The sequence below is a fragment of the Stegodyphus dumicola genome, chromosome X1, assembly GCF_044657685.1.
Source record: "Stegodyphus dumicola isolate Sdum_Otavi_A_Nest chromosome X1, ASM4465768v1".
In the NCBI taxonomy this organism is placed as follows: Eukaryota; Metazoa; Arthropoda; class Arachnida; order Araneae; family Eresidae; genus Stegodyphus; species Stegodyphus dumicola.
This window is the reverse complement of record NC_140780.1, coordinates 255,272,042-255,288,770: the sequence shown is the minus strand read 5'-3', so window position 1 is coordinate 255,288,770 and position 16,729 is coordinate 255,272,042. Positions and strand designations below refer to the sequence as shown.

The window sequence follows — 16,729 nt, the reverse complement described above, 5'->3', positions numbered from 1 at the left end:
AGTTAAAAGATAACTGCTGTGAGATATTGTAATATTGCACGAATATTTTAGGAAATTTAAGCATATTTGTTGTGATAATAATAAATTTTTGTTCATTTTTCATCGGACTTGTGCATTTATTTCGTAACAAACCCGTACGCACGCAACAATTTTTGGTGTCAGAAGTGGGATTTGAATGCCAATAACAAGAGCGATGGAAGAGCAATTAAGGCAGTTGATATCAGCCTTTGCCTCGTTTAAAGAAGAAATGAAAGAAGAGATGGAATCTAATCAGGAAAAGATTGAAGCAGGACAGGAAAAGATTGAAGCAAGACATGAAGAGATGAAAAGAGAAATTACCAGCGTAATAGAAAACGAATTGGAGGTTATGGAAGGCAGAATTGACGCAGTTGAAAATAAAGTTGAAAACATTGAAGAAAAAGTTTCTTCGGTAAAAGCAGAAATAGAAGAGAGAGTTTCTGCTGTGGAACAACAAATTAATGATAAGAGTTTCTGCGGTCACCAAAGTAGTTGATGATTTAAAGAAATTCGTAGCGACGGCAGGGAGCAATCCGAATGGTTTTAAATTTCTACCGATGCCTGCTCATCCATCTCTGAAGCTATCCACATATGATGGGAAGACATCCCGGCAAGTGTATAAGACCCAATTTTCTATAGTTGCGGATGCGAATGGATGGGATTCCCAAGCTAAGGCCTGTCATCTCGCCACTTCTCTGAGAGCAGATGCAGCGGATATCCTGCAGACTCTTCCCGAAAATCAGAGATTAGACTTTGAAGCTCTATCTTGCGCATTGGAGCTGTGCTTCGGAGAAAAGTGTTTAAAATACTGCAGCAGACTTCAACTAAAATCTCGTCAACAGAAGCCTACCGAAACACTCCAGGAGCTCGCCACAGATGTTGAAAGGCTATCCCATCTCGCCTTTTCGGAGTGCCCGACAGAAACAAGAGAAATCCTGTCCCCGCAGTACTTCATCGATGGCATCCGGGATCCTGGAATACAGAAAGCTCTTCGAATGGCAGATGTGAGGGACATAAAAAGCGCTCTGTTGTACGCCATGAAGTTCGAGGCAGCCCAGCAAGCAACTAGTATAGATCGCTACCCAGTCAGAGCTGTGCGAGTCCACGAGCCAGTGGATCAGTTGATGGCTCGTTTAGATGATTTAGCCAGAGAAGTCAATGCTTTGATACGGAGTAGGAGTGAGAACAAAGTGGCTCTAAGGTGTTGGAAATGTAGTATTGAAGGGCACATACGACGGCATTGCAGAACACCCCAGGGCACGGATAACAAAGCGGATGATTTGATAAGACCAGTGAATGCCTTGAGATGGAATACTGGTGAGAAGCAACCAACCCTAAAGTGCTGGAACTGCGGTGTTGAAGGCCACATACGAAGGAACTGCAGAACATCCCAGAGCACGGAAAATAAGAGAGGCGGGTTAAACAGACAATTAAATGTCATGGGACGGAAAAAGATTGACAAGAAACTAAAGTGCTGGAACTGTGGAGCTGAAAGCCACGTACAAAAGAATTGCAGAACACCCCAGGGTATGAAAATGAGACCATTTCTGAGCAATGACGCAGGAAACAAATTAATGACCATAACAAGGAACGGAGGTTGCCAGATAATGAAAATCCTTGTTTTAAAGCACTCAAGATTTCTACGGTGAGTGGCAACAGTAACGGACTGTCCATCAATGGGCATACCGATGGAGTTCCTTGTAATATGATCATTGACACAGGAGCTGTTACCATCATTAGGAAAGATTTAGCTGAACAGTTTAAAGATAAACATATTTGGATGCCATCCTGTGTTACCCTTCAGACTGCATCTGGTGACAAGATCAACATAGCTGGGAAGTTAAACCTGACCATCACAGGGCATATGTGGCGGATTTTATAGATCCATGCATTCTCGTATTGGACTTTTTACGGAAATACGATTTTTCCTTAGACTTTAAAATTAACAAATTCCTTTCAGCATCTAAGGACTTGACTATCCGTCCTCAGAAAGGATCTTCACCTGGAAACGCCGACATCTTGTCTGAAAGACCCTGCTCAGAAAGCTGCTGAGATCATACTAGAGTCTGAGAGAAACACCAAACTACCGGCTATCCTCCATCCTAGATGCTCTTCGGTCGTGACCTTCGTCTGCTTTGTGATCTCTTGTTTGGTTGCCTTCTGGATGCTCCTTCATCGCCTGATGAATATATTCAAGATCTCCAGGTCCAGTTTGAAGTGATGCACAACTTTGCACAACAGCGAGGCAACTTGGCGACGGAGAAGATGAAGACCCGCTATGACACAAGAGCTACTGAACATCAATTCCACGAAGGAGACAAGGTGTGGTTGTGGAATCCGACTTGACAGAAAGGACTTTGTCCGAAATTACAGTCACCTTGGGAGGGTCCGTACATAGTCCTAAACAGGCTGAATGACGTCGTGGTTCAGATCCATAAGTCTTCGAACTCTAAGCCTAAAGTCGTTCATTACTACAGGTTAGCTCATTACTATGGCCATAGTACATAATTGTAAATAGTGTAAGACCGTGGTCCTTTTTGTTTCTAAATGTGTATTTAGTATTTGATAGCATTTGATTTGTTTTATTTATTGCATTTATTGTTCATGTTGTTTAATATTGTAATGATTGGACTGAGTTTAATATTGTAATTACTGTTGTTTAATATTGTAATGATTGTAATGATGCTTATTATTGCATTTATGCCACTGTAGTAAGTTTGGCATCCTGTCCAGGGATTGTACTGCCCTGGACGTGCAGTCCTTGGGAAGGAGGCAGTGTTACGGATTTGGTATTTAAATAGCTTACGTTAGTTGAATTGTAAATTAAATGGTTTTATTTCCCGTGCAATGCAGCGCGTGACGAATATTAAAAGAAAGCTAAGCCGAAAAATTGAAAATACAAGAGCGCGTGCATGTAACATTCAATAAATCTCTCTTTTTAATTTCGGGAAAGTACTAGAAAATTCTTGCGCGCGATTTTAAAATCTTATAATAGAAGGAAAACCTCTCAGTTCATGGTAGTTACTTAGTTTGTTGTTGGTTTAAGAGTTTGTTTAGAAAACTGCTCTTGTTGGCTGTAGTGAATTCGCAGATTAGCTTTCTTTAGCTGTTTTGAATTAAGCTCTCTTGAACATTTGAGTAGTTAAAAGATATCTACTGTGAGATATTGTAATACTGCACGAATATTTTAGGAAATTTAAGCATATTTGTTGTGATAATAATAAATTTTTGTTCATTTTTCCTCGGACTTGTGCATTTATTTCGTAATGAACCCGTACGCACGCCACAATATAAACTTCAAAAGCTGGAGTTTTAAACTAGTTATTTGAAATATATTACATAATATACTATTTTGATCTCATACCATAGGTTATGATCTAACCTTAATATACAGAAAGTCGTCACAGAAACCGCAAACCAGTCACAAAGCTTATAACAGATTAACAATATTTTTCTCATTAGAAAACCCTTTTTGAGGTTGGTATTGACTGGAAGAAACAGGATTTTTTTAAAATTTTTAATGCAGAGTGCATTATTGAAAAGAAATAATCAAGTAAAGATAGCTTAATTGGATGATGAGATTATGATGAACTGAATCAGAGCATTTTGTTTTGTAAACATGTATGCTTTATGCTTTTGTAAACGTGATGCTTTATGTAAACATATAACTCTTTATATCAAGAGGTCTTTATTAGTATGAAATATTAAGCACACAGCTAGCAATAGATGATACTATCATGTATTCTTGATTAGTTTAAATATCATTATGCTTTGGAGTTTCATTTTCGCTTGTCATTTTCTGTAAGTGATAAGTTAAATAGATACAATTTGGAGTTGCAAATAGTGCCCAGCTCAGTCCAATATTTTTATGAAATAGTTTTACATAAAAATATTGGAATAAATGATATTAAAACATAGTATCATATCTGTAGTCTGTATATATTTGTTGTTCACATTTTTTTCTTGTGATGGGAGTTTTTATTTGTTAGAATACTTTTTCACCCCACCATTTATTTGAAAAAGTGGAAATTGTAATATTTTTTATTAATTTTGGTTTTAGGTGTCATCAGGTTGCTGGCTGAAAAGTATAAACAGGTTTGCATATACTCCAAGTCATCCGAATATGTTATGTGCATGGGTTGTTGGAGAAGGAGCTTTTCAAATGGAGTCTCATTCTGAGTTAGAAATAGGTTTGGATTGTATGGATATCTTAGAAGTTATTTTTGAAAAGAAACTGCCAAAACTTCAAAGAGTTATTAGGTAAGTTTTGTGCATTTCTATACTATCATCATTAAATTTAACATTTCTGATTTCATTTTTATACGAATTTAATCGAGTGAAAAGAAGGTAGCTAGGTTTTTATTTGGAAGTTTAATTTTTTAAAACTTTGCTATTGCTGCTGCTATTTTTTCTTTTCCGTTATAATAAATAATATTTTCATGATACTGAAAACAAAAATTTAAACAAATAAAGCTGGAAGTGTATGAAAAATATTTAAAACAAGTACAAGCATTTTATACTGAATACTTTTTATGTTTGGTTTCATTTGGAAAGTATTAATATTTCATTTGTAGACTATTATTATGTTTTCCCTATTTTAAACTGCAGAAATCATTACTATCATACACCTGTTCATTGAATTGGCAGTGCTTCACTTTTTAATTTCTTAGAAACTGAGATGATTAGTTGTGAACTGAGAGGGAGGCTGAAAGGTAAGATAAGTTATTGGTCTGAAGTTTCCTTTAGGAGTTTGCATGTAATGAAAAAAATCAGCAGTGGCAATGCGTAGTGATATCCTTTGAGATTAATATACTTTTTAAACTTGGTGCTAACCATATTAATGCAGCAATGCACATTTTCTGACTGCATGTATAATGTTTTGGTCTATTATCAGTTACATTACTAGCGAAGGAACTGGAAGAACTGCAGACATGTATGAAATTGCAGGAAATTTCTACACAAACCTAAGGCATGTTTTATAAAGCCTGTTATGAAGAATGTTTGAACTGAGCAGTATTACAAATGGCAATATGTAACAATAATGGTCCAGGTTAATATGGTAATGCAAATAATAATGGTTCAGTCATTTGAAATCAAGTTGAACTTCCCACTGAGGACAAGTCTAAATACAGATGGGCATACATATTTACTGACATTGATCATGTGAAAAAAGTTTGGAAAGACATCTATGAAAATTATCATCTCGCTGTACATTCAACTGGAAACACAACTGAACTCAACATCATTATAAACGCATGTTATCTGATTTCGATGGATATTTATTTGCACGCGATTAAAGTGTTATTTTTCTGCAAAGGCATATTTTTAGTCCAAAGGGGCTTTGTCCCTGAAGGAATATTGTTTTCGTTTTGCGATGAAAACTTTAAAAGTCTGTATCACTTTTCAAAATCGTGTAGGCCAGGTAAGAGGGAGTCTACTGCACTTTTAATGCATGGATTTATTACTGTAGAGTAAAATTTCTGTACTTCTAACAATAGTTTTCATTAAATTGTTAAATAAAAATGCACTGGACAGTTTTAAATAAACTGAAATGCAACAGAATATTTTTTTTCTTTTATCCTTGTACTATGTCTTACTACGATCAGTTTACTGACCTTTCATGATATGTTACTTTATTTAGTTTTATGATGCATTTATTTATTTATGAAAAATGTAATTATTGTTTTTTATTTATACGTCTTTTAATATTTAATTTAGTTTAAATGAAATAATAATTTCTATACTATTAAAATCTGTGCGCGTCTGTTTGTTTGTTTGTAACTGCATCTTCTCTGGAACGGCTGGGTGTAGAGCTTAGTGGAGCATACCGTTGGATTCAGGACGTCCGTGACTCGCCATTTTGACCATTGGCATCTTCGTGCGACCTTAATTAGTGGAGATGCTAATTAGGCCGAAAATTGAAGAAAAAATCAGTAACTCGGGAACTTACCGGGCGATTTCTTTGAAATTTTGAATTTTAAACCCACAAGATGATGAAACGACTGATGGAATTGATTCCGCACTGATTTGCGAATTAGGAGCGTAATTAACAGGGTAATTAAAAATGCCCTAATATTCCTTTTTCTTTCCTTCCCATATCTTTATGGGCAGGCTGGGATTCAAAGGCAACGGGTTTTGAGGGGTTGCAGCTGTATCCATTGTCCAGTTGGAATCGTCAAGGCCATTAACGGGGGACGAAATTAACGTAGTGGAGAATTTTTAGTCATTATGCTAATTAATCATCTAATTTGCCAATCCATGTAGAACAAAGAGCATCCCTCATTTGACTATCTATGAGCTGTAAATTTCTAAATTTATAGCCGATCGCATTATTGGTTCCCAAGATATGAATTTTTCTTAATTAGAGAAATTGAGCATAAAAATGCACAAAAAATTGATAACTCGGGAACTTACCGGCCGATTTCTTTGAAATTTTGAATTTTAAACCCGCGAGAGGATAAACCGACTGATGGCATTGATTCCACACTGATTTGCGAATTAGGAGCCTAATTAACGAGGTAATTAAAAACGCCCTAATACTCCCTTTTTCTTTCCTTCCCATATTTTTGTGGACAGGTTGGGAATCGAAGGCGACGGGTTTTGAGGGGAGAAGCTGGTTTTCGTTTGGTCGTGGGAATCGTCAAGGCCATTCGCCAGGGATGAAATTAACGTAGTGGAGCATTTTTATTCATTATGCTAATTAATCTTCTAATTTGCAAATCTCTCTGGAACAAAGACCAAACATCTTTTCAAAATCTGGCAATTATAAGATCGTAAATTTCGAGTCGATGGGACTGTTGGCTGCCGAGATACGTATTTTTTGTGCATTTTTCGAACAATTCGTGATTTTTGGATCTGAATAAGAAAAGCAACTTTGAGTAATACGAATTAATATATCTAATACCTTAAATCTGAGCTACGTAATCATTCACTGCTTTTGTTATTATGTATAAGTGCATTAATATATATATTGTTGTATTTTTGGTAACAAATGTTTCTGTTCGCATAAAGCTAATATTAAATTTAATTTTAATTAAGAAATTTTAATTGCAAAAAAAGATAAATAATATAAAAATAAATAAACTATTTATTCAAATTCTGACTAAATTTTTTTTTCGTTCAGGGTTTTAAATTGAATTTCTGTTGCTTGGACATCGTATATGGAAAGTTTTCTCATTATAAATAATTATGATTGATTAATTACATTAATATATATATTGATGCACTTTTGTGTGTGATTATGCTGAAGTTTATCAAAAGGAATTTTAATAACGAATCTACTGTTTGAATATTTATACCCGAAAATTTTTGCGCTTACACTTGGCTAAAAGCCTGAGCAGTAAAATCGCTGAGCACTGGTAGTTCAGTCCAAATTTCAAATCCCGGCGAACGGGTTGGCTCCATAGGTGTTTTGGTAATTTTCCGTATGTGTAATGTGTATGCAGTATATTGTGGATGCATACGTAAATAAAGTGGGCGTAGCCCGCGCAAACCGCTAAACACTGGTAGTTCGGACCAACTTTCGTGTCTCGGCGAGCGGGCTACCTGCATGTGTGTTTTCGTGATTTTACGCATGATGTGTAACGTGTATGCAGTATCTTCTGGATGCATATGTTAATAATGCGAGCGCAGCCCGCGCAAAGCCGCTGAACACTGGTAGTTCGGACCAAATTTCAAATCCCGGTGAGCAGGCTTACTGCGTGGGTGTTTTCATGATTTTCCACATGTGTATAGTGTATGCACTATTTTCTGGATACATAGGTGAATAAAGCGGCCGCAGCCTGCTGAACACAGGTATTTCGGTCTAACTTTCGAATACCCGCGAAAGGTCCGGCTGCATGGGTGGTTTCGTGATTTTAGGCATGTGTATCGTGTATGCAGTATATGCAAAACCGCTGAACACTGATAGATCGGTCCAACTTTCGATCCCAGGGAATGCGCTGTCCAACTTTCGAATAAAGGCTGTTGGAAAAGATAACTTATTGTAAACCTTTTTACTGCATCATCTCTCCTCCTTGAAATGTTTGTTAGGCTTAGTTCTTATTTTTAATGTAATATATTAGTTACTTCTACTTCTTTTTCTTGCTGCCACTGTTTGCATTGAGAACGGACCTAATTGAGATGCAAAAACGAAACGTGATGTTACGTCATCTGGAAAGCCGATTCGTGCCGATAGCTGATTGGTTGCCGTGAGATGACGTCATGCCTACCTCTGCTATAAGTATCTCGCGTCGCTCTGGCTCAACCCTCCTTCTAGTTCCTGCTTTCCTGGCACTTGGGTGTGCGGTTTCTAGCCCCTTCAGAAGGATGAATGCAGTCCGTTGAATAAAGTTCCTTGGTTCCTGTTCACAAGATGACTGTTCCTGAATAAAGTTCCTTGGTTCATATCCACAAGGTGATTGTTCCAGAATAAATTCCTTGGTTCCAGAGGCTACCATGTGAGTGACTGCCGTGGGCGGCATCTGTGTTCTTTAATGAAGGCGGCATTTAAAATACGTGAGCAGCGATTCTTCATGTTCAACTAAAGCAAAAGGAATTAGTCCGGTTTTAAGTGCTTTCAAGAACTTGATTTAAATTTCAGGTGTTTTCTCAACCATTGATCATGGACTTTTTGAAGGTGTAGCCAACTTCATTTTTAGGCCGCATAATTACTGTTTAGGACATTTTGTTTGTATTGAATGCCAGTGTTTTTGAAAACCAGGTAAAAATATTATTTGATGAATGATGGTTATATTATATTTTCCTAAGACTCTGATATTGTTTTAATTTATTTTCTGTGTTTTTATTCTTTATTATATTGTTAATAAATTGGTTAAGTTCGAAACTTTTTATTGTCTTCAATATCTGCACAACATAGTATCTCAGGGAGCTTTTATTGCTACTACTGCTAAATGCTTAATTTTATAAACTTTAAACTTTGCTTTAGCATCATTTTGGTTATGGGCCCAGCCTCTGAGTTATTTTTTAGTGCAGACTTTTGAAGTTTAAAGTTAATTTAGGACTTAAGAGATTGGGGATGGTTTTTGTTAAAATTCAAATATGGCTACTGTTAGTGTCATGCATAATATTGCTAAACTTGATGCATGTAATTACTTTACATGGTCCAAAGATATGAAGTTTGTCTTAAATGAGAAAAATGCATGGCTTTTGGTCAAAGGTATTGAAAAGTGTCCTGATTTAAATGATGTTAAGGGTATTACAAAAGAATTTACTGCCGACTATCAAAATAGAAGTTGATTGGCATTATCTTTAATTTATATGAATGTAAGCCCTGAATATAGAAGCTTGATAAGTGAAATTGATGACCCGGTAGTGGCATAGAATATGCTTGCCAAATACTTCCAGCCAGATTATCGGTCTAGACATGTGTCCCTGTTTTCAGAGTTCTTAAATTGTAAAATTAAGCCAAATGAAAGTATTAGTTTCTTTTCTTCTAGATTAAAACGCATAACTGAAAAGTTAGCTGATATTAATCAGGCTGAAAGAGACGTATATATATGTTTTCAGTTTCTTAGGTTCCTTCCAGATAAATTTGATCAAGTAGTTCAGAATGTTTTGAGGTGGCCAGATGAAAAGTTCATATTTAAAAATGTTGAACTTGAAATACTAGCAGAGGAAACGCGTCTTAACTTAAGAGAGATAGATAAAGAAAACTCCAATAAGACTATAGAAGTTCAAAGTACTCACTGTGAATCCAAATTTAAGCAGATTAAAGGGCTCAATTGTTGTAAATGTGGCCATCCAGGTCATATTCAAAAATACTGTAGAATGAAAGGTAATTTTTCCAGATCACCCTCACCTGCTTCTTATGTTTCTTCAGCTGTATCTAGTAGTAACAAAACATCTCCTAAGTGTAAGAATAAACCCAAGTTGAGTAAAGGTAAAAATAATTCCCATGCTCAGTCCCATTTTATAGCTCAAGCTAATGTTAACAATTTGGAGGAAAATGATGATAGTTGGATATTTGATACTGCTGCATCTCATCATTTTTGTAAAAATCGTGAATTGTTTGATACTTTTTCTCCTGTGAAAAATGAGAATATGCTAGTAGCTATTGATGGGGTGACTTTTCCAATTCATGGGAAGGATACTGTTAAAATGAAATTTGGGGATACGGTTATTTTGCTTAAAGATGTGTTATACTCACCTTAACTGAGACGAAATTTAATATCTGGACCTAGGGTGGATATCAATGGAGCAAGATTTTATGGTAAAAATGGGCAAATTAAAGTTACTGATGATGAAAATGAAACTTTGTACAAGGCTAAGTTGATAGGAAGTAACTATCATGTATTCCCGAAAATAGTGAAAAAGGGGGACAAATCTGTAAAATTTGAGGCATCCACAGTTCAGCATAACAATAGTGAATTATGGCATGGTCAGTTTGGTCATATAAATTATGGTGCTATTGTCAGGACTAGTAAGAGACATTCAGTTCGAGGTCTTCCTGTGTTAAAGCACTCACCTAATTTGTTTTGTGAACATTGCCAAATCAATAAACAAAGACGAATCTCCTATAGACCCTTAGAAGGTATTCAAGTAAAGAGACCGCTTGAAAGGGTTTTTTCTGATGTATGGGGACCTATTAACATTCCAAGTAGGAATAGTGAACGTTACTTCGTTTCCTTTATTGACGAATATTTTCGTTACGTGGTAGTGTACCCCATTGTGGAGAAAAGTCAGGTGTTTGAAGTATTTGAAAGGCATATAGCACGTGCGGAAAGATCTTTGAACCTTAGATTGAAATACTTTAGGACTGACAATGGGCGAGAATATGATAATGATCAATTCAGGTCATATTGTAATAAAAATGGTGTAAAGCACGAATTTAAAGATGTATATACTCCAGAACAGAATGGAGTTTGTGAGAGATTTAATCAGACAGCTCTCAACAATGTACGTGCAATCTTACATGATAGTGGAATGAGTTCCGAATTTTGGTCAGATGCAGTAATGTATTTTGCATATTCATTTAATAGCATTTGTCATAAGGGCCAAGATAGAACCCCATTCGAATTGTACACGAAGCAGAAACCATCAGTACGTCACCTTAAGGCATTTGGAACGATTGCCTATGTGGGAATTCCAAAGGCTAAAAGAAATTCTAAGCTTGATCCAAAGGCAACAAAGGGCCGATAGATTGGGTACAGCGTACGAACAAAAGGGTACAAGATTTGGTTGGAAAATGAGCAAAAGGTAGTAGAAACCCTAAATGCTACTTTTAAAGAGTCGATTGGAATGCAGAAAAGTGGCAGTGGAGCTGTACTGGGCACCCTTCCTGATTTGGAATCTGAAGAAAGGGTAGAGTTTCAATCTACTGATACTCCAGTTGGCTATTTTCCTGAAATAGAGGAAAGAACCGATACCAATGTACCTTCTTCTACAATTGGCACTGACAGTCAATCTACATTGAGACAAGTAACTTGTACACGAAGCAGAAACCATCAGTACGTCACCATCAGAACGTTCGCAAAAAGCAACTGAGTGGTATTTTGTGTGGGAACAGCACCAGTCTATGCACAATGACAAGGCCATCCAAACTATGTACAATGACCATCATAGGAAATATTTTATTTTTAGTGCACCTAAACGCCGCATGGGTAGAAACGACGCACCTGCTGAAAATTTAAGTTTTAAACACGCAAACGCCGCGGCGTTTCTTCCGGAAATTACGGTAGATGTGAAACTATTTTTCATTTGTGATCTATTGAACAGGGAAATTTTTGATTTAAAATATGTTCCAAGTAAAGATAATCTGGCTGATCCCATGACAAAACCGCTGACTAAGCATAACCTGATAAGATTTTGTGGAACAATTTTCTTATGAAATTTGTTTTTGTGTGTATTTTAATTAAGAGTTTTGTTTATTTGAAACTAATATGTTATAAGTCATATTATGATGGATATTAGGTAAATGTAAAACTGTATAGTGTAGAATGTTGTATGAATGACCAGGGCCCTGGGTAAAAGTATTGAGTGTGTGATCATATATGTCTTTGTATTGTTTTGTAACATGTTGGACTTTTTGTTATGGTAAATTTTTGAATAATGGGATAAGATGTTCCCAAAGGAAAATTTTTTTCTTAAAAATTTCTGAATTGAAGAAATTGTGATATTTATTTATTCTTGTTTTGAATTTTGTAAAGATGCTGGCATTCAGTTTTTTATTTCAGGTCGGAGATGATGATGTGGGGGGGCATTTGTTGGAAAATATAACTTATTGTAAACCTTTTACTGCATCATCTCTCCTCCTTGAAATATTTATTAGGCTTAGTTCTTATTTTTAATGTAATATATTAGTTACTTCTACTTCTTTTTCTTGCTGCCACTGTTTGCTTTGAGAACGGACTGTTTCAACCTAATTCAGATGCAAAAATGAAACGTGATGTTACGTCATGTGGAAAGCCGATTCGTGCCGATAGCTGATTGGCTGCCGTGAGATGACGTCATGCCTACCTCTGCTATAAGTATCTCACGTCGCTCTGGCTCAACCCTCCTTCTAGTTCCTGCTTTCCTGGCACTTGGGTGTGCGGTTTCCAGCCCCTTCAGAAGGATGCATGCAGTCCGGTGAATAAAGTTCCTTGGTTCCTGTTCACAAGATGATTGTTCCGGAATGAGTTCCTTGGTTCATATCCACAAGATGATTGTTCCAGAATAAATTCCTTGGTTCCAGAGGCTACCATGTGAGTGACTGCCGTGGGCGGCATCTGTGTTCTTCAATGACGGTGGCATTTAAAATACGTGAGCGGCGATTCTTCGTTTTCAACTAATGGAAAAGGAGTTAGTCCGGTTTTGAGTGCTTTCAAGAACTTGATTTAAATTTCAGGTGTTTTCTCAACCATTGATCATGGACTTTTTGAATGTGTAGCTAACTTCATTTTTAGGCCGCATAATTACTGTTTAGGATATTTTGTTTGTGAATGCCAGTGTTTTTGGAAACCAGGTAAAAATATTATTTGATGAATGATGGTTATATTATATTTTCCTAAGACTCTGATATTGTTTAAATTTATTTTCTGTGTTTTTATTCTTTATTATATTGTTAATAAATTGGTTAAGATCGAAACTTTTTATTGTCTTCAATGTCTGCACAACATAGTATATCAGGGAGCTTTTACTGCTACTACTGCTAAATGTTTAATTTTATAAACTTTGCTTTAGCATCAAAGGCCAATAACATTGGACTTCAGCCCGCTGTTATTGGCCTTTATTCCTCGGGGCCTTTTTTCTCAGCCCGCTGTTATTGGCCTTTATTCCTCGGGGCCTTTTTTCTCAGCCCGCTCATGTTATTGGCCTTTATTCCTCAGCCCGCTCAGCTGGCGGGCTTGCCCGCTAGTATTGATTTAATTATTGTTGTCTAATTTTTTGTTTGTTTTGCATTAATGAATAGAAGAAATTGATTCATTTTCAACTGGTACAGTTACTCTGCATATTGACTGAAGCTACCAGGCTGGTTAGTTATGAAATATATCAGTAATGAATTATGATGATGTAATGTTTATTACATGTCAAATTACATTATTGTGACCACCTCTCAGTATCCAGAATAACCATCGTCTGCAGTGCAGACAGCAGCTTATCTGTCTGGGAAGGACTTGGTGTAGTGCTGGGAAGTGTTGACAAGAACCATGCTGATTGTAGTGCAACTATAATTAATGGAGAGTGTGTAGCAGAGGATCTATACAGTGAACATCTGATCAACATGGTTCTCAGATTCTCAGCTGAGTTTAAATCTAGAAAATATAGGGCAGGAATGTACAATTAAGTCTTCCTTGTGCTTTTCTAACCACTTATGTACATTCTTACTTGCGTGCTAAGTCACTTTGTTGTGCCAGAAGATGTCATCATTCCCAGGAGAGAATATCTGCATTTATTTATGGGTATACATGATCTGCACAAATTGATGACTTCTTAATGCATTCCATAGTGCCATTCACAATGATGAGTAGATCTAAAGAAATGCCACGGAAACATTCTCTTGACCATAATATTTTCTCCATCAGCTTGTACTCCTCTATAAATAGTTAAAGAGATATTTGCTCTTTGATATTTTTTGTTGCACATGACATTGTCCATCAGTCCAGTGAAGCAAAAAGACATGATTAATCATTTTTGCTGTAGTCTTTTTGTCTATTGGGGAAGGTACATAATTGGAACTCTTGTGAAAATTCCAGCCTATACCACTGATGTACAGTCATTTGCACATGTGCTTTCATCATCCATCTGCTGTGAAGCCCTAGCATAGAAAGTTTTCTGAACTCTCACTTTTGATACAACGGAATCACTTTGGATGCAGCAGCTTCTGATTCAGCTAGGGTTAGCTAAGTTGCTCCACTGTAGCATGTTGATCACCCTAAGCATACTGCAGAGTTGCAGAGCCACTCTTCAACTCTATCATCTATGCCTTATATTGCTTGGCAGTTTTCACACCACTTATTTTTTACTATGCAGTTTTGCTATTCGTGGTACATTCTCACCACTGCAGCATGTGAACATTTCATGAATTGCACTATTTTTGAAATGCTCCCTCATTTACCCGAAATGCCAATAATCATTCCTTTTTTGTAAATGTGATGGATTTCTCTGTCTATTCTTGGCAACAGGAACTGAAGTGTTTTGCAAATGCTATACTTTATGTGCCTACCAAATCTTTTGCTGACACTTGCCCTATGCCATGACATCAATGAATAGGGTTGAATAGAGTGTATATTGTTGTCCAGATCTTTATGCACCAAAACAGAAGTTCTTAAGAGGTTTTGTTTTGCAGTGCTTTTTATAAAGAAAAATAAGAAAAATTTAAACAGTACTATAATTGTTTGATTCCTTTTGCAGTAATTAATGTTCCATCTAAATTGTCCTCTTCCAGATCATCATGGCTTTCAGATGCAACTACATATGGGTCTTATTCTTATCTTTCCGTTGACTGTGCTAAGGCAAATGCTTTACCTTCAGATGTTGCTGAACCTGAATATTCTAATTTATCTTCATATAAGGTACGAAAAATTTCATATATCCATACTGTTTTTATCAGTGATACAGTACAAACTGTAAGGCATGGCAGTACAGTGCTTCTTCTGAACTAGGAAGATATTTATTATTATGCCTAGATCTGAAGAAAAACTTCTGAATGTTTCACTTATTAACTTCCTCAGAAATGGAATTTATATAGCAGTACTTGCATTATGCATTTCATTTCCTGTATCATGTTTGGGTTGTTGTAATGAGGAATTTAAAGCACATAACTGATTATAATTTATGCAAATCAACTAATAAAGGTTTAAAAACGCTTTGTCTTCTCATTTAATGAAATGAGCATTACATTATTCTTTAATAGGTCTAGCAACATAAAGAGAAATAATTTCAAAGTTATTGCATATTTATGTAATACTAGTGATTCTGTAAAAGTTATTATAAGTTTATACACTATGTCCAGAAAAGTCCTTAAAAATGCACGAGTATAGTAATAATGTAATATTAGCATCTGAAAGCTATAAACTACATGTGTGAAAATTTTTTTGGCATACCACAATAACACAGTCATAAATTGAAGAATATCACATACTAGTATATATATATAAAATAATATCATTGAATGGCAGCGAAGGACCAAAAACTCAGCCTTGAATTATTCTAATTTGTAACCTCTCATAGTAAGCTGAAAATGAAGTCCGACTTCTCAAATTTTAAATATCTAATTTTTTTCTATCCAGAAGTCAAATTTTTTATGTAATTTTTTATAATGAGTACAAATGTTTCTTAAATAAAATTATAGGAACTGGAAGATTCTGTAAAGTGTTAGATTTTTGAATTTTTAACCAAATTGATTTTCTAAATTAAAAAAACACCTACAACATGGATTTTGTGTAATCAGAAAACACATTTGCAAATGGTAGTATATATTTAGAACTAACAATTTCAGAAAGAAAGTGCACATAAGTATTTTACTGGACGCGGTGCATAGTATTTCCAAATGTTGATTATACATTATTCAATATTTTTGTTTAAATTGTTGTTTTGTTGAATATTTTTTTAGGTTTAAGTGTAGTTACCTAAATGTATTTATGGTAAAATATTTAATCCCATAACATTTTATACATGTTATCTTTATAACTTTTCTGTTAACCCTTTAAAGATTATGTGTCTTTGTTTAAAACATTCCTTCAGGATGGAGGGGAGTCAAAATGAATGCTCCCACAGTACGAGGGTTTAGCGTCGCTAAGCCTAACTTTAGGGAAACAAAGCATAAAAACAAGTTTAACTCCTAACATCATGATTTTTGGAACCATTTTAGATTATTACTTAAGCTATCATATAAATTAAAATTATCACTTAATAATATTTTTTCTTTACATGTAAAAAATTGCTTACTTTAAAAATAGTTTTCAGATGAGCTATTCAAAATATTCCAATATTTTAATTTACAAAACACATTAATAATCTTCAAAATTAATTTTAAAAGTACAAGAAAGACTATTTACTAGAAGAAGTAACAAAATCTTTCATGGCAAGGCAGGCACACAGAAAAGTCACCTTCTAACAATAAATGCCCATATTAGAATCACTAGAAATATTACTTTAGAACAGGGATGTCAAACTCATAGGTACACTTGAGCCAAACAAACAAGGTTTAACTTTAGCCGGGGGGGGGGAATTCAAGATTCATAGAAATGTAGATTTATTTTGAATAATACAATAATAAACATATATATAT

At 35.5% G+C, this 16,729-nt stretch overlaps 1 protein-coding gene across 2 annotated transcripts in view; it reads left to right on the top strand.

The window, feature by feature from the left end:
* The window catches only part of LOC118187959 (uncharacterized), a 91,650-nt gene that overhangs the window by 24,412 nt on the left and 50,509 nt on the right, over positions 1-16,729 (top strand). For both annotated transcript variants that reach the window (XM_085807528.1, XM_085807527.1), the window contains exons 4-5: positions 4,079-4,278; positions 14,885-15,011. In XM_085807528.1, coding sequence (XP_085663654.1) covers positions 4,079-4,278; positions 14,885-15,011 — 327 coding nt within the window. The remainder of the gene's footprint in view (positions 1-4,078; positions 4,279-14,884; positions 15,012-16,729) is intronic.